Source organism: Octodon degus, unplaced genomic scaffold (assembly GCF_000260255.1).
Source record: "Octodon degus isolate 3935 unplaced genomic scaffold, OctDeg1.0 scaffold00050, whole genome shotgun sequence".
Classification (NCBI taxonomy): Eukaryota; Metazoa; Chordata; class Mammalia; order Rodentia; family Octodontidae; genus Octodon; species Octodon degus.
The window spans coordinates 5,550,972-5,572,877 of NW_004524626.1; the positions used below are offsets into that span (position 1 = coordinate 5,550,972).

The window sequence follows — 21,906 nt, forward strand, 5'->3', positions numbered from 1 at the left end:
AGGATCCTACCTGTTACTGGGGCCACCCAAGCCTTGAGATTCTGTCTGCTCCCCTTTGTGGGGTGCCCATGGCCAGGGGGCACTAGGCAAAAAGCCAGGACACTCGCTGCAGGTGGCAGAGCTAGGAGGGGAGTAGGGTCTTGCTCAAATTTCTCAGACAGAACCAACTCTCTGGGTCCAGGTGGCCCCAGGCAGTGGGTCAGGGGCTCAGTGCCAGTCTGACCTGATGGACCTGAGATACCCATGAAATGTGCACAGGGAGCTGACATACAATAGGCACTAGCTAAATCCAGATACCACTATTTCACCTTCACTTTCCTCACTTCTCTTCAGTCCCAGAGAGATAGAGCAGCTTGTCAAGGTTCAATTCTGGGACTAGAAAGCCCCAGCTTAGGTCAAGGACTGGTCAGTGACCCACGGCCTGCAGTGGGCTGGTGAGCCTGGGGGAGGGATGTGGGAAGACATGATGCACTCTCCAAGGGATGGGACCCCAGCCTTCAAACTCCAGACCCAGCACCCATGCAGCTGGAACCCCAGAGTTGCACAGGCTGCCTGGAGTCCAGCACTTGGTGCACCTCTTAACTTAGGGTGTCCCACCTCAGCCAGGGATGGGGTGAGCCCCAGGGCCTCCAAGCCTCCATCCTGGGTGAAATGACACTACCTCACGCAGCCAGGGGGACTGTGTCCCCACACATGACACCTGTAGGCACCACCTCCCTGGCTGTGTGTTCATCCTGTCTCCATGCTGCCACCAGGAGGCCAGGGCTTGCGTCTGGCAGGTGCTCAACCAGTGCCACCTGGGTGAGTTGTCTGCCCAGGTGCCACCCATACCGCCCACCCTACTTCCTAGGACCAGAATAGGTGATCCCTTTTCTGCAACACAGGCAAAGCTACCCCAGGAGTGGCACTTCCCAAATACCCTGGGAATTCCCAGGGGATCAGGAAGGGGTATGCGCTTCACAGGTAACATCAACATCCACCTGGAAGGGCCCAGGATTTGGGCTGCTCAGTGTAGCAAATGGAAACACAGGACACCTATTTTGCATTATGTCCCAAATACTGTTCAGTGTATGGTTTTTTTTTTTTTTTGTATTAGTTACAATTAGAATCTAACTGGGCATCCTGGGATCTTACCTGGCCACCCTACCTAGGTGCTACAAAACAGGAAAATAAGCCCCCAACCCTAACCTGAGTGAACAGTTACCTGGACAGCAGGGCCAGCACTGGATGGGCCCAGATGGCCCTGACGCAGCGCCCCACATGTCCAGCACAGCCTGGCCCAGGTCTGGACCACACCCTCCCTTCATCCCTGGAAGCTGCTAGGTGAAGCCTGGCTTTCTGCTCTGCCTAGCAGACCCCCATGCAGCCAGAAGGAAATGCTGAGTGAACACAAACCACTTCTCAACAAGACCCTCAGGGAGCTGAGGACAGGAAGCTGTTCAGAGGGATGGCTCTAGGGTGACAGAGCAGTGGCCAGGCCCTGAGGTTTGACACAGAGAAGGGTTGCAGAAGCACCAACGGTCCCAGAGCAGACCCACTAGACTCCCCTCTACCTCCAAAACTTTCAAACTCCCTGGCTCAGAGGGCACATGTTCAGTGGCCTGGCCCCTACCCTTGGTGCTTACCAATAGGAAGTAGGAAGTCTGTTCCCCGTGCGGCTGCCACCCCTGCTGCCCATGCACCTTGGTTCCTGCTGTTCCCTCTGCCCAGTGCCAGTCCCACCACTCAAGCCAGTAACCCCCCACTTGGGAGGCTGAGGCAGGACTGTCACGAGTTTAAAGGCAGCCTGAAGTACACTGTGAGGCTGTCTCGAAAAAGAAAAAAGAAGGGGCTGGGGAGATAGCTAAGTATAGTAAGGGCTTGCCTGACAAGCTCAAGGACCTGAGTTTAATCCCCCATTCTGAAAAAAAAAAAAAAAAAAAGAAAGAAAAAAGAAAAGAAACAGGAAAATAAACTCTTCTGCTTTGGTCAGTTTCCCAAGAGACCCAAGAAATCCTACTATAGGGGTACAATTTAATCTTCTCTGTATCATTCCAATTTTAGTATATGTGCTGCCGAAGTGAGCACTATAGGGGTACAATTTAAACCACTGGGCAAAATTCACATGTCTGCCACAGGGGACGGGACCATGTACCCGAAACTTCCAAGCCACAAGGGGAGGGGACAGGAGGTCACTGAGAATGACCCTGGAGGGGGTAGCAGCAAAGCAGCACAGGGCTCCTGAAGTCAGCAGGATCCCTGAAGTCTCACTACAGAACAAGAAAGCAGAGAAGCAAGAAGATGGTGGTGGAGTCGCGAGTTACTCCGGAGGAAATTAAGAAAGAGCCAGAGAAGCCAATTGACAGCGAGAAGACATGTCCGCTGCTGCTCCAGGTATTCACCACCAACAACGGTCGGCACCACCGTATGGACGAGTTCTCCCGCGGCAATGTCCCATCCAGCGAGCTGCAGATCTACACCTGGATGGATGCAACTTTGAAAGAACTAACTAGCTTAGTAAAAGAAGTCTACCCAGAAGCTAGAAAGAAGGGCACACACTTCAATTTTGCAATTGTTTTCATGGATCTTAAAAGACCTAGCTATCGAGTTAAGGAGCTTGGCAGCACCATGTCTGGCAGAAAGGGGACAGATGATTCCATGACTCTGCAGTCACAGAAGTTCCAAATAGGCGATTACTTGGACATAGAGATTACCCCTCCAAATCGGGCACCACCTCCTGCAGGGCGTATGAGACCATATTAAATTTTATCTTACTTTCTCTCAAATTTATTTTTCACCCAACTGTGTAAAATAAACGTACATACTTTTTCCTTTCCTGAAAAAAAAAGAACAAGAAAGCAATGTTGCAGGGGAAGTGGGTCCCAGAAAACCTGGGCCAGAGAATTTGAACGATGTAGATCAATGTTTAAATGACTCGAACAGTAATATGCGAAGTACAACCATAGTAGCAGGTTGTAGTGACTATTATAAAGAGTACAGGAAAATAAATAAATTGCTTTTGAAAGAAAAAAAAAAAAAATACAGGGCCAGGCGTCCTGTTCAGCCCTGTTGGTGACTTGTGGTTGGGAGATCCCGGCATGGGAACTGCTCATAGCAAGATGTCCTCTCAAAATGCCAAAATCAGGCACTCTGCCCCAACTTTAAATCCACAGCTGTGATGCCAGAGGGTCAGTTCAAAGATATCAACCTGACTACAAAGGAAAACATGTTGTGTCCTTCTTTCATCCTCTTGACTTCACCTTTGTGTGCCCCACGGAGACAACTGCTTTCAGTGACAGGGCAGAAGAATTTAAGAAACTTAATTGCCAAGTGATCAGTGCATCTGTGGATTCTCATTCTGGTCATCTGACACGCATCGACACACCCAGGGAACAGGAGGACTGGGGCCTGTGAACATTCCCCTGGCGTCAGATCCCAAGCGCACCCTTGCTCAGGATGGTGGGGTCTAAAAGGCTGATGAAGGCATCTCATTCAGGGGCCTCTTTATCACTGATTATCCTTTGGCAGATCACAGTAAACGATCTTCCTGTTGGCCGCTCTGTAGATGAAGCTCCGAAACTCGCACAGGCCTTCTAGTTCACTGACAAACATGGAGAAGTGTGCCCAGCTGGGCAGAAGCCTGGCAGTGACACCATCAAGCCTGATGTCCAGAAAAGCAAAGAGTACTTCTCTGAGCAGAAATGAGCAGTGGGCCAAGAGAACAAAAGCTCTTTTGTACATCTTTTCATGCTTTAAACACAAGATGTGGGACTGGTGAGATGGCTCAGTGGTCTAAAGCACCTACTTAGAACAAGCTAAGCCAAGCAAAGCACAGGGACCGCGGTTCAATCCCCCAGCACCACATGCCAGCCAGCCCCGCCCCCTGGTGGGCTGAGCTGGCCACGCACACACAAAATAAATAAATAAATAAAATTATTAAAAAAAAAAAAAACCCACAAGATGTGTGGGGCAATATATGCCTTTCCTACAGGGCCTGGGAAAACAATTTTTCTTACATTGGTAGTAATAGCCTGAGCTATATTTACGAGTGGACCATTTGATAATGTATGATGTACCAGCAGCAGGGCCAAGGCCATTCAACAGCCTTTTGTAGTGTCTATTAAACTCCAACTGAGACCTTGAAAAAAACAAACAAAAAAAAAAACAACAAAACAATACAGGGCTGGGAAGATAGCTCAGTGGACTGAGGACCTGCTTATGCAAGCACAGAGACTTGGGTTCAACCCCCAGCACTGCCTGCCACACCAGCCATCAAAACCGTACACCTGTAATCCTAGCGCTGGGGAAGCTGAGACAGGAGGATCATGAGACCAACCCACAGTGAGACCTTGTACCAAATACTAAGATAAATAAAAATAAAATAAATACAGAAGATGGAGCCAGACAGGGTGGTACAGCCCAGGCATCCCAGCTACTACTTGGGAGGTTGAGGCAGGAGGGCCATCATGTCTCAAGAACTAGAAAAATGCAGGTGCAAATTCTAAAAGTGAAACTATGTGAAGAGCCCTCGGGTGCAGCCTGGATAGAGCAAATTTAGTTCCCTGCAAGGAAAGGCCTCAGAATTATCCAGAGTGGGGCAGAGGACAGAACAAGGGCCCTGGACTGCGGGTCTTGCCTGGAAACACACAGGGCCAGGTCTGAGGGCCAGGCTGACCCACAGGGCCCAGGACCCAAAAGAACAAGAACCAGGCTCATCGAAGTTCAGACAGAAAAAAAAAAAAAAAAAAAAAAAAACCCTGCAGTGTTCAGAGATGAAAGAATGCCACACACAAACACACACAAAAAAAAAAAAAAAGAGAAAAAGATGCCACACAGAAACAAAAGAATGACAAAGTCTCCACAAGAAACAAAGATTAACAAGACTGAGAGACAAGGGGATATATGGGTGAGGGGTGTCAGAAAGTACTTATTTACTTAAATTTTATGTATTTGGTACAGGATCTTACTACATAGCTCGGACTTAAGTGATCCTTCTGCCTCAGCCTCCCCAGTGCTGGGACTACAGTCGTGTGCCACCATGCCTGGTCTCTATGGCCACTCAGCGCACTAGGGGCAGGGCTGGTACTTCAAGGCCCCAGAAAGTATTTAAAGAGCTGGGAACGGAACTAGCTCAGTGGTGTGCCTGCCAAGTGTGAGATCCTGAGTTTTACTGGTAAACTACACACACACACACACACACACACACACACACACACACACACACACAATTAAGAAACAAACCAACTGCATGTAAGGTTTTTCTTGTTGCTTGGTATGTAATCAAACTTGGGACCCTGGGCTTGCCAGCCAGGTGCTTACACTGCTGAGCTATATCCCCAGCTCCTCAGGTCTTCCACAATAAGGATCATCCCTAGCTTTTTTATTTATTGTATTTTAGGGAAGGGTCTAGAGGGTGTTCAGGGTCTCACTACTAGATGGGACTCCTAGTGATACGCCTGTTTACAGCCTCTTAAGAGCTGGAATTACAGGTGCCCACCACCGTCTCAGCTTTTTTAAATTTTTAAAATCTTGAGACCAGCACTTGCTAAGTTGCCCAGGATGGGTTCAGAACCCCCAGCTGTCCCCAAGAGCTCAGGGCTGCTTCTCACTGCACCAGCCAACAGTGAGGGGCTAGGTCTTGGCTGAAGACTCAGGACCAAAAGAAGCCCTTGTGTGCAAGTTTATAGCTAACTAGCAAAACTGTGGACTCCAGCCCAGATCCATATGAGCAGCTCTGTCTACACCATGGGCTATCCAAGCTGCAGAGAAGTGTCACAGACCTCGGGAGCCAGGGGAGCTCTGAGTACGAATACACGAGAACTCGACGCGCATAGGCTTGAGACCTTGAAGCGTAGCAATGCAGCACCCGCAACAGGCACACCTGCTCGACTATTCCAAAGCTGAGAGGGACACCAGTCCTGATCACAGTCAGGAGAGCCCAGCAGGCAGCAGAGCACCTCCAGGCATGGGCAATAGCTTAGCCTGCATGCCGAGGGCTCAGCTCCCAGCAGCCATGTCCAGAGGTGGCCACTGAGGGCATATACAGAGCAACCAGCTGCCAAATTCACAGCTGAGCAGCTCTTAGGTGGGGCAGCTGGGGATTCAGTGTTGCCCAAGCTCTCTTCCCTGGCTCTGTAGTTTTAGCAACTTCCTGGTTGCCATGTTCCAGCCATTGTGCCTTGTTGGTCCCCACTCCTGCGGGGTAACACAGCCAACTGACCAGGGATGAAAACCTAAGCCAAGACAAAACTTCCCTCCCAATACTCCTCCCAGGCATTTAGTCAGGTGTACAAAGCCAAGCCACCTGGTATGAGACTGACAGGGCCAAGGACCATGGTGCAACCTAAGTCTGTTCCAAATGTGGTGCCTGCTCTTGGGGAGACCCTGCTCTCTGGCCTCCACACCTTGTCCAGCCTGTCTGCGTTCCCCACAAGGGCTGCACCAATCCAGCCTCTGGGACCCAGGCCTCCCCGCCTGCAGCGTGGCAGCTGTTGGCTCCACATCCAGCGCTGGTCCTGCTGCTCCTGGCCCACAGAGCCTGTGTGCTCTGCCCACAAAGATGATGAGGGAGGCCCGACTCCTGTACCCACCTCATCCACCAAGAGGCACCTGGGCTTCAAATCAAGTTTAATAAATAAAACAGCGAAGGGGCAAAGGCAGTTTCACTTCACAGTGTGGTCCTTGGGGCAAGGGACAGTCGAGTCCAGTGCAGATGGCTCCAGCCAGCACCGCGCTGCCGACCCTGGGCGGACCCCACTCCGCCTTGTAAACACCAACATAAACAGAACCAGGAGGCCGGGAAGAGGACAAGGACCCCAGCCGCCTTGCCAGGCCACCTCTAACAGAATGAAAACTACAGGGCGTGCTGGGGCTGGCATTCAGCCCCTTTGGAGTACCCCACCTTGGCGCCAAGAGGAAGGGGCAGCAAAAGGATGAGAGTCACCTGCCTCAAGTCTCTGGGGCCTGCTGAGGGCCCCACTCCGACCTCGGGAGGGTCGAGATGGGATGCAGGGGCTGGAGGCAGTGGGGCATAAAGTGCGGCTTTTCCTGAAGTGGAGATGGGGCGGAGGCAGGGGTGGGTGGGGCCAGACAGCGAGGTATATGGCTCTGTGCCTTGGGACCTGGCACGGAGCAGCAGCGGCCCACTGACCCCAGGGCCCTGCCGGACATGTAGGGACAGAGCCAACAGCTGCTGAAGCGCCCCGACAGAGGCTGCTGGTGCGTGTCTTGCCCACATCCCCCACCACTGGGGCAGTGACATCTGCCTTTGCCACTGCTGGCTGGAAGGGGCCTGGTGGCCAGCTCTGCCCTGTGTTCCAAGGGACAGGCCTTCTCTGAGCCCGCTGCCAGTGGGTCCCTTGATGCGACGGTGGCCTGGAGCAGAGTGGCAGTGCCAGGCACCAAAGCCAAGGTCTGTGTGGCCCCAGGTCCAGTCTGTGAGGAGGTGAGGGCCGCCGCCCTGGCCACCTCACCCAGTCCTGCTGTCTCCTGAAGCAGAGAAGGCATCACAGAGGCCCAGGTGGCAGGGGTCAGGAAGACTGACAGGCAGGTCTGGCTCGGGGCCAAGTCCAGTCCAGGCTGCGCACACCCGCCAGGAGCCAGGGGTCAACAGGTCATCACATTGCAGCTGCCAGAGAGAGGAGAACAGTCAGTGGCTCCCCCACCCCAGGATACCCTTTAGGCGAAGGCACAGGGCGCTGAGCCAAGGTAGGAACCTGGCACCTGCACCCTTGTCCCTTCTTGGCTGTGAGCCTCATAAATATACTACCTAGTGCCAAGGTGGTTCAGATTCACAGCAGAGTAATGTCAGATGCTACAGGGTGAGGCCTGGCCTGGAGGGATGAGGGGGTGGTACTCACTGTGACAGGGGCTCTGAGTGCAGCCCAGGCGCTGGGCATGCTGGGTGTCCAGCCAGGAAAGGGTTCACGTCCCCAATGCCGATGAGTCCAAACTCGGCAACTGACAAGGCCACCTGTGCAGGGGCCACAGGCTCCTCAGGGTCCTCACTGAGACCCACGTGGCTGGAGAGAAGGGGCAGCTCCTGCGGCAGGGCGAAGTCCACGGCCAGCCTTGGGCTAACACTTGGCTCTGGAGTGGCTGTGTCTGAGGGATACACAGCCGGGTCGCCCAGGCCTGGTGGCCGCTGGGGCATAAGCACAGCAGGAGTCTCGTCGGGCTGCCGGAAAGGACAGGGCCCTGTCTCCAAGGGTGGAAGGCCACCAGATTCCACTCTGGGCTCACTGTGAGCGCTGGCTGCGCAGTCCACACTCAGCGGCTCTGCAGGGAGAACACAATTGGGGCTGGCTGCACTTGGCACCTGCACCAGCCCACCTGGACCCCACAGGCACTGCTCGCTGTCACTGTGCAGGCACCTGCCTGGCCTCCTCAGAAAGGCCACATGAACAGCTAAAACACAAGCAAAGGGACCAACTCACTGGGTCAAAAGCACATTTCTAAATGGGACCAGATACAACCATTCAGGGGGGTGACAAAAAACACAGTGGCACTGAGGACTGGGTGAACATGAAACCATGTGAAGCCCGTTCCCCCGTGCGTCACAGAGGCGCATCACATACAATCTGAATTCTTGCTGTTAAGTGGGTTTTTTTCTTTTTTTGGGTTTTCTTTTCCAGAACTGGGGATTGAACTCAGGTCCTTGCACTTGCCAGGCAAGCGCTTATCCTACTAAGTTATCTCCCCAGCCCCATTAGTGTTGTTTTTTTTTGTTTTTTTTTTTTTTTTTTGCGGAACCGGGGATTGAACTCAGGCCAGGCCCTTGCGCTTGCCAGGGAAGCACTTATTCCACTGAGCCATCTCCCCGACCCCCAAAATCTGAATGTGGATAGGGTGAGACTCACACCCCTACATCCTCATAGTCCATCAGTTGGTGGAATCTTTCTGTTAGTGTTTTTGAGACAAGCTCTTGCTATATAATTCAGGCTGGCCTCAAACTCACAGTAATCCTCTTGCCTCAGTCTCAACACATGCCCAGCTCAACACAGAATTTGGGGAATTGGCAAGCATGGGCATCCTCTGGGCAAACCATGCTAGATTCTGGAAATGAGGTATCCCAAGGAAGCAAGGGGCCCTACTCTGTTCCTTCAGCAGATGCCATCGAAAGTGCGAGCTTATATTATATGCCCAGGGCCTGGGTTCTATTCGGTGTCACAAAAACAAAACAGCAGCACATCTGGATAATTCATCTGTGGCCTCCCCAAGCAACCTATTGACTGGGACTAAGCCCCGGACACTGAGACCAAGCCTGAGAGGCCCTGTGGGATGGGACTCAGGTGACAGGTAGGAACTGTCCCCAAGCAACACAGCTCATGGTGCTGCTAAGGCAGCCCAAGACCATGGGAGGTCCAGTGCTCAAGTGGTGCCTGACCCAGGACAGTGCCAGGAAAGAGCCACCACCGTCCTGCTGCAGCTCACCTGTACACGCACCTGCCAGGGATCCTTGCTCAGCACGGGGGCGAGCAGGACCATCAGGGTCACTGCCATCCAAGTCTTGGTCCGCATCCCTATGGGGAGAAGCACTGTAAGGGGCCAGGAAGCAGGGTGCACAATTCCCTGACCCTGAAGCATTGCCCAGGTGCCCCACCCACCCACCCAGCCCAGCCCAGCCCAGCCCAGCCCAGCCCAGCCCAGCCTCGGGCAGGTGGCCCAGCCAACATTACTGCCGAGAGCAGCGCTGCACGCACATGGTTCCGGACGGGACGTACTTCCTCCGGCCTAGCCGCGTCTGCTGGGTGAAGTAGTCATAGCGCTCTGACTTCTTCCACAGGTAGTAATATTCCACACACTCACCCACTGACCGCGTACGCACCTGCAAAATGGCAGGGACCCTTTTGACTCCCGGCCCTGGCCTCAGCCCCACTTCTCCCCCATCCATCTAGGCTCCTGGGCCACTACTGCTGGACCGGAGGCCCCATTAGAGCCTCTGCCCCCAACCTGGGACCCTCCTGTCCCCATGTGGCACTAACACCACAAACAAACACTTAGAGACCCCACCCCTACCCTACCCCCCACCTCCCTGACCCAGTCGCCCAGGGAGGATCAGCCAGCGTCCACCTCCCCAACTTGCTTCTAAGGACGTGGGCACAGGTGGTAACGGGTTCCAAGCTCAAAGTCACCATGGACAGAGCTCCCAGAGAGAACACCATGTGAGCTAAGGAACCCTGGACACAGTGTCACCCCATCCTGACAATTGCCTGAGCATATACAAGACACCTGGGTTCTATGAAACTCACATTCTAAGTCCTACTTAGGACACAACAGGAGAGTCAGGGTGTGCTGAGACGGGAAGCAGCAAGGCAGTGGCAGGCCCTGGCATTTGTGGCCCACACCAGCAGTACCCACGCCTCCCAGGATGCAGTGCGTCCTCAGGGAAGTGTCACCCTTAATGCCAGGGCTGCACCTCAGGTGCTCTGGGTACACAGAACCCTACCGATGGGAGGCACCAATGTCTGGCCTCTGAGAACCACTTTCCTGGCCAGACACTGCACCGAACACACCCGGAGGGCCGGGCAGTAAGCGCTTTGATTGCATTTAAACACTGTGCAAAATAAGAGGTGCATAGCCAAAAGCCACTAGCAGGAAAACGGTAGGCCATGGGGCTCTGGAAGACTCAGATGCTGAAGTCTGATGATGCAAAAGGATCAAGTGCTGCCTCTGGCCCAGCCCTGGGCACAGTCACCCTGAATAATGTCACTGTTCATGATCTCCTGCCTCTCAATTAGAGAAAGACATCAAGGGACCTACATAAGCAAATCCCCATATCACAAAACCAGAGCAAAGGATCACACAACCACAAGGGGGGCCACAGGCATGGAAGCACTGACAGCTGGAAGGCCCAGTTCTACACAGAGCCTAGCTGCAGGGAGTCAGCCTAGAAGTCACAGGGTTGCTGCACTACTGCAGGGTGCAGTGACCCACACAGGACTCCCATCCAGGAAGGGCAGAAGGACCAGGGCCCCCAGACAGGAGAACCAGGAGACCCTTGTCCCCACAGCTTCGGGCTGAGTACCCAGTTAGTGTGGGGACCAAGCCAATGGATGGCTCACTCTGAGGACACACTGACAACAGGCTGGTGCTCCTGGCCACAGAGTGGAACATATCATGCAGAGCTGTGAGAAGTCACCTTCAGTGTGACTTGGTTCTAAGTTGGGAAAGGAACTACTGGAGCAGGACATAGATGGGCCTGTGGCAGGGCCCTCACCTTGTTGGCCTGGATCAGATGGAAGTTCTTTCCATGCACGCGGAAGCCATGCTCAAAGTTCCTGCACTCCTCCTCGCTCCAGGCACAGAGCCCATCTGCAACGGAATGGACGGTCAGCGGGGTGGAGTGTTGGGGATGGGGTGGGGTGCTGGGGGTTGGGGTGGGGCAGGGTGGTCAGTGGGGCAGGTGCCCGGGCCTTGGCTCACCTCGGATCACCTTCACATTGAACCTCAGCCTCCGCAGGGCCTCCTCCACATTGAAATTACACTTCACCAGCTCGTACAGCGCCTGGGGGGATATGCTGCTCAAATTACCGTGCAGAGGCTGGGCAGGGCATCCACAGCAGCACCCCAGAATGATGCAGGGCCATCTATGCCACCACCTCAAGTAGTATGGGAGGGTGTCTACACCACCATTTCAAGAGAGTGGGGGCATACACATGACCCCCCTACAACACACAAAGGTGTCTATACCTCCAAGAGTGACATGGGGGACACAAACACCACTTTGTTCTCATGACAAGTGCTGTAAATGTGTTCATACCCACATTGGCCCCTGTGGTCAGCCTCCCTCCTGTCCCGGCACAGGGCCCACCTGCTCGCTGTCCTTCACGGCCTCCCCCTCTGGGAGCTGGGAGCCAGCCACCTCCTGCCACCGGCGCTTGGCAGCCCTGTACAGGAACTCCTCCACCTCCCGCTCAGGGAGGGCTCCGGGGTCCCACAGCAGCTGGTCCTCATTCTCATAAACTGCAGGAGAAGGCATAGTCAGGGCTGGGTCAAGGTGGGCATAGTGGGTCACGTGGGCTCATGGTCCAGGCCTGCCAGCCTCAGCCATAGGCAGCTCAATGTATAGAAGAGGACCAAGGTCAGTGTGCCCAGGAGGACATCAGATCCAGGGTGGTGGGGCAACAAAGCCAGGGAAGTAGGAGATACCAGCAGGAGGTACGAAGGGCCACAGGAAGGGTTTGTGGGGTAGAGTGGGTCAAGGAAGTCCCCTGCCCCACTACTGATTGCCAGCACTGTCAAAACTTGGGGGAGGCCTCTCCCTGCCAAGACCCCTGCAGGACACTACAAGACAGCACAGCCACCCCAGGCCACCCCACAGCCTCCCTGGAAGAAAGAGTCCCAGGAAAAACACAAGAAAAGGCGACAGGGAGCACAAGAGCACAAGTACTATGGTGCCATTTATGACAATATGGGCACATGTCGGAGAAAGAAGCAGGACAGTGTAGATGAAAACTCTACAGAATCAGCACAGAGCTCAAGGCTCATGGATTAGCACTCCTGGCCTTCCTCGTGACTATACACAGAATATACAACAGAATTTTCAAAGTCCAAGATATACTCCTATGAGTGAGAACCAAGCACCAAAAAAAGTATTTTAAACACTTTTCTGTATTACACAAATAACAGGCCTAATGAGATATAGGACATGGCCCTGAAGACTACACAGTTGCCACTGAAGTGCCGAGCGGGAAAGAAAGCCACATCTGGGGCCCTTCAGAAACACTGCCTCTCAGCCTGGAAGGAGTTTCCCACATGGTGCCATTGGGCACAGAGGGCGTGAGCTCACCTCTGGGCACCAAGACATCCAGAGGAAGGGAAGTGGTCAGCCCCAGGAGACACAGGGCTGCTGCACACCCATGTTCCCATAGAGACAGACTGGCAAGTTCTCTGTCATGAGGTGTCAAAGGGTGAGCCCCAAAATGGAGAAACACTGCTGTGCACACAGCCTACCCAGGACAGCACCCAAAACCTGCAAACCGAAAAGGGAGACACAGCGCAACCCTGCACAGGACACCAGAAGAGGGCATGTAAGGGACTTGCAGACACTCCTGCCTGCGGACAAGGCACTAAAGCCACAAGGGGAGAACTTGGACCAACAAGATGGATGACACGTGCACTGAGGAGGATGTGGGGCGTGTCCCACGCACTGCGTGAATGCAGCAGAGCCTGCCCACTAGAGGACGCCAGCTCTCACCAGACACTGGCAGCCACATCCACACAACTGAGGGCCTTGTCACACCAAACACAGACATGCACAGGAGGAAACACTGTGGTAGCACACAGGACACACCCACGGCACAGACAAGCTCAGGCACAGACCTGCCACGAGATCCGTAGGCCCCAGTTGTCCCCTGCATGGGCAAGAAGAGCCTACAACACGAGGCCCAGAGGCTTGGGCCACACTGTGGGCAAAGAGGTGACACAATGCCCTTCTCACAGCAAGTCCTTGGGTCTCCTCTGTCCCTACCTGAGGTCTTCCATGACTTTGTCCACACCTGAGTTTGAGGCCCAGAGGGTGTCCCCACCTCCCTCAGTCCCATGTATCTGTCCCCTCCCTCCTCAATGGCCTGATATCCAGTCACAGAGAAAATAATTCCTGAGCCAGAAGCAGCCAAGTAGCTACATCACCTGGGATGCACAAAAGGGACTAGGACAGGCATACATCTCAACCAGAAACAGCAAGTACCCTACAGAGGAACAAAGTGGGGCACAGGGAGCAGGAACAACTGGGCAAATTGTCTGCCAGGGTATCTGCCCAAGGGCTAAGTGAGCAGAGTTCAGGCCAGGGAAAAACAATCACAGGCAGGGAGGGGGGCAGCTAGAGAAAAGCCTACACAGGGCAGGTGCACCAAGCAGCGTGATGGATAGAGCAGCGTGGATGGAGGATGGCCAGAGACCCCAAGTGAACCTCCAAGGACCCGAGTCCCAGCAAGCGCAGCCTCCTGTAGCATGGCTGCTCCAGCCACTTACTCTTCTCGCCGTGCCGGCTTAGGTGCAGGTTGCTCAGGTCAGCTTGGAACTGAGGCCCGACCATGATCTCCTGCAGAGGAAAGGCTGGGGTCAGGGTGCACAAATGTGTCCAGGCAGTGGGGGCATACCCACCACAGCTAACACCCGCCTGCTAATGCCCAGTTCTGCAGGTTTCAGGTTGGAGGCAGAAGCCTGGGTGTGGGTGGAGAACCTAGCATGCTGGACAGGACGCCAGGCCACAGTGCTGTAGCACAGATCCCAGGGCCACTGCAGAAGCCCACTGGGACACCCCCTCCTCAGCCAGGGGGCACAAACATAGTTAAGGGCTCTGGGGTGCCAGCTGGCTTCTAGGGGTTGGAATGCCCAGGTCACGTACCTTCTTACACTTGTTGGCAGGAAGAGAGTCTTCCTCGGTGTCAGAGGAGGCTGAGGAGCCTGGCTCTTTGTCACCACTAGCCAGGAAACGGGCTTTGAAAAGAGGGAGGTGTGAGTTGAGCCTGCTTCAAGGGCCTGGCCCTCTCCCTGCTGCAGCCCACCAGTCCCTTCTTCTAGTGACGCCCCCTCCACTGTGACCCACACTTTGGGCATACGCTTAAGATCACCCATGAGGAAGTGGCCTCTTCATCTCTGCTGCTAGGGAAGGGGCAAGGGAGTCTGGAGGGCCAACGAAGGCTACCCTGAGCCTGCTCCAGGAGCCACCACTGCCTCCACATTGAGACCAAGCCCATCCCCCAGTCTCAGCCCACAGGCCAGCATGAAGGAAAGCCCAGCCACCCAGGGGTATCGCATTCATGTCTAACCGAGCCAGCCTGAACGGGTGTTGGGAAGAGGAAGGGGCACCTACGTCCATTCTGGCTGGGGAAAAGGTCAGAGGCCTCATGGGAGGTGACAGATGGGGTGAGGTCATCGGCAGAGGACTGCGTCTCTTCTTCCTCTTCCCCAGAGAGCAAATCCTTCGCTATTTGTTCCTTATAACAAGAAAGCAAAGAAAATGCTGCATCTGGCTTTGTTGTACCCATCTCAAAATGATACCAAGGAGATGATAGCAGAGTCGCCACTGCAAGAAACCCTCACCAGCAGCCCTGGAGGCACCCTGGACTGTCACTCCCTCTGCAGACAAGCAGCAGTGGCAGGGACAGACCAGCACAGTGGTGGGCAGGTCCAGCCACATGCAGTGCCAGCTCCCTCCACTTCATATTTGGGGCTGAGTCCTCCTAAGTCAATGCTCAACTTCTGGGTGCTCCCTCTCAGGCACTTCCCAGCATAGCCTGCAGGTCTGCACTCTGTCCACCAACATCAGATGTGGCTTGCTGACCATGTCTCCCTCACCCGAGCCGCCAGTGCCTCTCGGTGCTGACCTCGCCCCAGCTGTGAGGCAGCCAGGGCCTTGCATGAATCCTGCCCTATGGCCATTTTGCTAAGGCAACTGCAGGACAGAATGGCACTTACCTTGTCCAGGGTCATGTCGGGGAGGGTGGGGGCTGTGTCACCACCTTCGCTCTCGTGCTCTGAGATGGCATCTGACGTCTCATAGCCATACAGTGCCAGCAGCTCGTCCAGGGGCATGTCACTGCTCTGGACAAGAGGAGACAGGGCCCTGTTAGAAGGGGTTGCCCTGGGCGCAGGCCCTCAGACTCCTGAACCTCACTGGCCATCACAATCTAGAGCACAGGTTAACCTTGCGCCTGTCAATCCCCACATGGCAGTGCTGCCTGGCCAGCATAGGATGGGCACAGAGGGGACACCAGAGCCCAGAGGCCAGCAGCTAGGGACAGGCACACCTGGAGCCAGACCTCCCTGGGCACAGTGTACTACCCAAGGCAGACTCCAAGAACACAAGGATGGCTGGTACCTGGCACTTGGCCACCCCAACTTATGAACTCAACAAATAGGTGAAGAGACAGATGTGAAAACGGATTTGGTAAAATGAACACCCACTTTTCTGATTTAAAAGAAAAACCTCAGAACACTAAGAAAGCAAGCCCTTGCCACAGTAATAGCCACACTGGGCCTGGAAAGGCCAGAGTGCTACGGGTAGCAACAGTCACAGGCTCAGGCCACGCGGTAACACAGAAGGCAGGGTGAGACTCAGTCTCCTGGGCAGGAAGGGACACACACACAGCTGCTCTCCTCATGGGCCACTCTGCCTTCCGAGGCTGCTGTACCTGCTATACTCTGTCCTTACCCTGTGGGCTGACATCAGTTCCCAATGTCCTGGAAACTGCCACTCACCCCAGAATGTCAGCACATGCACCTCCACCCTCCATCTCCTGCTCTGACTCATCCCAAGAACTTCAGGTCCACAGGAAAACCGCCAGCCTCCTGCCAGCCCTGCTCCCCACCTACACTACTCCCCACGGGACCCACGTACAGGCCAATCAGTGTGCCAAGCCAGGGTGCATGTGCTAGGAAGATGGAAAGTGGCCCAAGACCCCAGAGTTCCTGGCCACTCGCAGCAGCACCAGGACACCATCTGCACCCTTCCCCATGATGATACTTGCACCACTGTGGCAGCCTTAGCCAGGGCAAGAAGCTGGCACAGGCACTCCCCAGCCAGGCACAGGTGTCACATCTGTAAGGTGTCCCTCACAGATACAAACGCCCAGGACAAAACTGGTAACCAGGGGAAATCTCACTGAAACAGGTTTTACTTTGCTTTGTGGGAAACAGAAGCACACATGCCACCTGCTGGACGCCAGGTGAGGTTGCGCTCACAACGCGCAAGTGTGGAGAGGGGGCGGGAAGAAGTCACCCAATGTCTACTCCAAACAGTGCTGCGAACACAGGCCACCCCACTGCGTTCCAAGGATGCTGCCTCCAACATGAGCCAGGAGACAACTCACTGTGTTCACTACCACACAAAACTTGCCTTTAAGCCACATAGAACTTTAGAAAACTTAGGTCTAAACACCTGAACTTCATATGGGAAAGCCTCAGTACTCAAAAAATTCTATGTCACTGGTAGGACATTAACTGTTAGGAAACACCATACCCCATAGGGCAGCCTGTATGTGGAGATAAAGATAAGGCCTACATAAAATGAATTAAGGTATGGGAGAATGTGAGGGTGGGGTCCTGCTCTAAAAGGATTAGTGTCCTCCTAAGACTCCAGGGGCATCAGTCACCAGGTGGAGAAGGCAGAAAGAGCCTTCCCAGAAGCCCATGCTGCTGGCTGCACCTTGGACTTTTCAGCTCTGAACTATGAAAAAATCAAAACTTGAAGAGACTGAGTCTCAGGAGTCACATTATAGCAGCCTTGGCAGACTGGACCCTCACCAATAAGGTTTCAGCCTTACAATGGAAGATCTGCATGTCAGGAACTAAGGGGCTGCGAGTGCTGCTGGATGCAAGCTGACAGGATCCCACATGGCTAGAGCTCAGCTGACTTCACCAGAACCAAAGAGAAAGTCCTGGGCAAGACCTGACACCCCTGCTCTTTTCAGAACTACCAACTGCTGGCTTTTGGGGGAGCATGGAGGCCACACACAAGGCCTTGTAAAGGCACCAGATCTGTGGAGTTGATGATACCTCTAGCAAAAGGGTGGACCTGCTGCACCCAGAGGGTTTTGGTTTTTTTCATTAAAAAAAAAAAAAAAAAATTTCCACTAATACATATTTGGGTTTTTCCTGCTTTATTTCTGTGGTGCTACAGCTGGAACCCTGGGCTTCACACACAACAGGCAAGCACTCACCAGGGAGCTGACAACCCAGCACTACTGCTGGTATCCTACTGAATTAGAAAATGCTATTTCATAAATGCCTCAGTTTAACCTGTAATACAGAAGAAGGCAACGGCTCTCAGCAGGGCTCTCTGCACTCTGTGAGCAGGGCCTAAGCCCAAGGAGTGCCCAGAGGCCCTGCCCCACACACCTGGGCGATGAAGTCCTTGTCAAGCTCCCCCACAGGCTTGTCTGGGCCCCTTGAGGTCACTGTGCACTCCTCCCGGAGGCTGTAGTTCTGTGACAGGATCTCAGCAAGGCTGAACTGAGGGTCTGCAGAGCCCATGGACACCACTATGGAAAAGAGTACAGCCCAGGTAAGATGAGCAGCTGCCTCACCTGTATCCCGCCACCATGCAAACGTGGATATTTCTCAGGAAGAGCAGCAACAGTGGCCCTGCTGTCCTCAGGGATGAAACCCATGGCATACACCAAGTGTATGGACTGGCTTCTCGCATGGGAAACCAAGAGAACACATAGCAACAGGCATGCCAAGAAGATGTGGGGCACATGCTTCTTTCTGGGGGACATTTGGTCTTCCTCATGCATAGAAGCTTCAAAGTTTACAGGGACCAGCAGCACCAGTCAAGCAAGGGGTCAGCAGCAGAGACTCAGGAACCGGGCTGGGCCTGGCTCCACTCGGGACACAGTGGATTAAGATGCTCACACCCCAAACACAGGTCACACTGTGCAGGCTGAGGTAGGGACAGGTCTGGTAGGCCATAGAACAGCAGCAAGAAGCCTGTGACAGGCACATCCCACAGGAAGGAGGACACCAGCAGAGAAAGGGTATTCACAGCTATCTTTCTGGCTGGTCCTCAGTAAGTCAAATGCAAAACAAGCAAAAAAAAGAAAGGAAAGAGAGAAAATAATCAAGGATCCAAAAATGCCAGGCTAGGGCTTGGGGCCGGGCAGGTACAGCCCGAGGTGGGGCCCTCTCATGGGCTGGGCCAGAGCAGGGTAAAGACCAGGGGTCCCATCAGGACTTGATCCCCAAGCAGCCAGCTAAGGAGAGGTGGAGAAATATGGGGTATCTCTTGTGCAGCCCATACCTCGCAACCTCCCCAAGATCTGCACTCTGGTCCTTGCTGTGACAGAGAACAGGCACTTGGCCTGATGAGGCAGACTCAGCTTCTGCCCCTGCTCAGCCAAGCCACCACAGGTTCTGCCTCTGACAGGTACAAAGGCCATGGGGGACCTGGTGGGAAGACACGGGTGAGGAAGGTACCTGCTGCTGTCTGCAAGCTGGGCTCCCGGGGGCACAGGTTGTGTGCAAGGCAGGAAGCCACGCGAGGACTCTGCCTCCCCAGCGAGGAGGCCTGCAGAGGAAGAGACACAGTTAGCTCAGCAGACTGGACTGCTGCTGGGCCTCCCGTAGTGGCACCCAGGAGCAACCACAGGTCAGAGCCTAGCTCCTGGTGACCTTGAGGACGGCTTCCTCTCTGTGGCCAAGAAGAGGCACTGAGAGCGGGACAAGCAGACAGCCAATGCCACACGCCTCCCACAACAGCCACGGCACCACGTGTCACAAGTACGAACTGCCAACTGCTCATGAACAAGCTCTCGGTCACAACATGAGCCCCAGTGTGGATGGACCTTGAGGACACACAGCTCAGCAAAGCAGTTGGACACAGAGCCACACAGTGTATGAAAATACTGACCAGAAAATGTTCTGGGACCAGAGGTGAAGTCTGAACAAGCTTGTGGATATCCTGAAAAATCACTATTTCCACACTTTGCACAGCTACACTTCATGGGACGGAAACCTTCATTGTGTGAAGGTAGGAAGAGACAGGACTGAGCCACTGCTGTGCTCAGTGCTCAAAGGTGACAGACACATCCTCGCCATTCCTCGGACCAGCACAGTGTCCGTCACCACTCGCTGACACAGAACCCGAGGGTGTAAGGAATCCACTGGGTCACAGAGAACAAAGCTAGCTCTTCTTGTTAGTGATCTGTGTACATGCGGGAAAATCATAATGAAAACTACTCAAAATAATCCATGAGGACATTTATCGAGGCTGCTGAAGAGGACAACACCAATAGATAAAAACCCATTCTACTTTTATATACTAGTATTGGGTAGTCCACAAAAAAATAAGAAAATGATTCCATTCACAGTAGTAGAGTCAAGTGATGGGCAAAGTGTATACATAAACAAAAAGACACCTCAGGCTTATAGTTGAGAAAACAACATTAAGAGGGTGCCTACATGGTGACCCACTCAGGGTCGCCTTGATCAGAACCCCACAACTACAGAAATCAACACGCAGATTCCAAAACACACAGAGAAACTCAAGGGACCCAGAGTAGCCAAAACAATCTTGAAATAAGACACTCCCAATTTCAAAACTTACCACAAAGCCACAGTGATCAAAGCAGCATAGTGCTGGCCTAAGGACAGGCATGCATACCAGTGGGACAGTCTTGAGAACCCACAAGTCAAACGATGTCCATGACAACTGAACTTGAGGACAGAACCAACAGAACACAACAGGGAACAGGTAGGCACCTTTTAGCAAATGGTGCACAGACAACTGGACCCCTCACACACAGAACAGAGGTGAAGCCCACCACACACCACATTCAGGGATTAACTCTCAACAGATGAAAGACCCTGACCAAAAAGCAAGTTAAAATGATACAATTACAGAAAAATAAAATAAATATTTGTGACCCTACATTTGATAACAATTTCTCAGATGAGACATAAATAATATATACCTCTGTGTGTGTGTGTGTATCACAAAAGAAAAAATACACAAATGGGATATCATTAAAATTGAAAACATTAGGGGGCTGGGGAGATTGCTCAGTAGAATAAGTGCTTGCCTGGCAAGCACAAGGACCTGAGTTCAATCCCCAGCTCCGCAAAAAAAAAAAAATAAATAAATAAAATAAAGAAAAAAAGAAAAAGAAAACATTAGGGCTGGCCAGATAGCTCAGAGGACTAAAGCTGCTTAATTAGAGCACAGCCACAGGGGTTTGTTCCCTGCACGCCATGTCAGCCCTGCCCCTGGGGCACACTGGGGCAGCAACTGAGACTGGGAGTGGTGGTGCACACATGCCTGTAATCCCAGAGCTTGGGAGGCTGAAAACAGGATTACTACAAATCCGATCTACATAGTGAGACCTGGTACACACTGTAGACCTTGTCCTTAATTCATAAAAAAATAAGATTGAAAACATTAATGCTTCAAAGGACACTATCAGGGCCAGCAAGATAGCTCAGCGGACTAAGTACCTGCTTAGGCAAGCACAGGGACTGGGGTTTGCTCCTTGGCACCACCTGCTACGCCAGCCCTACCCTAGGGCGCACTGATTAGGTGAACTGAGTCAGGCATGGTGGCCCACACCTGTAATCCCAGGGCTGGGGAGGCTGAAAACAGGAGGATCATTATGTCTGAGCTGCCCAGTGAGACCCTGTACTAAATACATTTAAAAAAAAAAAAAAAAAAAAAAAAAAAGACACTATGAAGAAAAAGAAGAAAATATTTCCAAATTATGTATCTGGTAAAATACACAACAAAAAGAACTCTTACAAAAAATAAAACAATCCAGTTTAAAACTGGACATAGGGGCAGGGGAGATAGTTCAGTGCGATAAGTGCTTGCCTGGCAAGCACAAGGTCCTGAATTTGATCCCTGGCACCACAAAAAAATAAATTGAAATGTTTAAAAAAATAAAATAAAACTGGACATAGGACCTGATTACACATTTCTCTAAAGAAGATACATAATGGATTAAAGTGCCTGCAAGCAGGCGCAGGGGCCAGGGGTTCCATCCCGGGGCCTGTTGTGCTAGCCCCACCCCCAAGTGTGCTGAGAAGGTAATTGAGACAGGGCGTGGAGGTGTGTACCTGTAATCCCAGCTCTTGGGAGATTGCAAACAGGCGGATCACTATAAGTCCAATCTAGTAGTGAGACCCTGAAAACCCTGTAGGCCCTTCCCTAAAATAATAATAATAATAATAATAATAATAATAAAAGAAGACACTCAAACACCCAATAAGCACACAAAACCATGCTTCAACACTGCTCCATGGAAGAACAGTACTTCTACACCACTTCTCAATCACAGAGTGGCTACAATCAGAAACAGACAATAACAGGTCCCAGGGAGATAGCTCAGTAGAATAAGCGCTTGCCTGGCAAGTGCAGGGTCCTGAGTTCAATCCCCGGAACCGCAAAAAAGAAAAAAAAAAAAAAAAGAAAAGAAAGAAAGAAAAGAAACA

General features: G+C 52.9%; 1 protein-coding gene and 2 pseudogenes across 8 annotated transcripts in view; 2 read left to right on the forward strand and 1 right to left on the reverse strand.

Annotated features, from left to right (window-relative positions):
- Positions 1 to 742: 742 nt before the first annotated feature.
- On the forward strand, positions 743 to 2,796 carry LOC101572656 (annotated as a pseudogene).
- Positions 2,797 to 3,098: 302 nt separating this feature from the next.
- Positions 3,099 to 3,745, forward strand: LOC101565492 (annotated as a pseudogene).
- Positions 3,746 to 6,589: 2,844 nt separating this feature from the next.
- Positions 6,590 to 21,906, reverse strand: part of Mier2 (MIER family member 2) — a 21,057-nt gene continuing 5,740 nt past the window's right edge. For 3 of the 8 annotated variants that reach the window (XM_004632642.2, XM_023717076.1, XM_023717075.1), the window contains exons 2-14: positions 18,901 to 18,991; positions 17,824 to 17,966; positions 15,403 to 15,528; positions 14,798 to 14,921; positions 14,330 to 14,421; positions 13,954 to 14,023; positions 11,792 to 11,943; positions 11,404 to 11,485; positions 11,198 to 11,292; positions 9,681 to 9,805; positions 9,412 to 9,500; positions 7,839 to 8,256; positions 6,590 to 7,606 (exon numbers count right to left, since the gene is read on the reverse strand). In XM_004632642.2, the coding sequence (XP_004632699.1) occupies positions 7,585 to 7,606; positions 7,839 to 8,256; positions 9,412 to 9,500; positions 9,681 to 9,805; positions 11,198 to 11,292; positions 11,404 to 11,485; positions 11,792 to 11,943; positions 13,954 to 14,023; positions 14,330 to 14,421; positions 14,798 to 14,921; positions 15,403 to 15,528; positions 17,824 to 17,966; positions 18,901 to 18,991 (1,629 nt within the window). In that variant the 3' untranslated portion in view covers positions 6,590 to 7,584. The remainder of the gene's footprint in view (positions 7,607 to 7,838; positions 8,257 to 9,411; positions 9,501 to 9,680; positions 9,806 to 11,197; positions 11,293 to 11,403; positions 11,486 to 11,791; positions 11,944 to 13,953; positions 14,024 to 14,329; positions 14,422 to 14,797; positions 14,922 to 15,402; positions 15,529 to 17,823; positions 17,967 to 18,900; positions 18,992 to 21,906) is intronic. The other 5 variants (XM_023717074.1, XM_023717070.1, XM_023717073.1 and 2 more) reach the window with 4 other exon arrangements.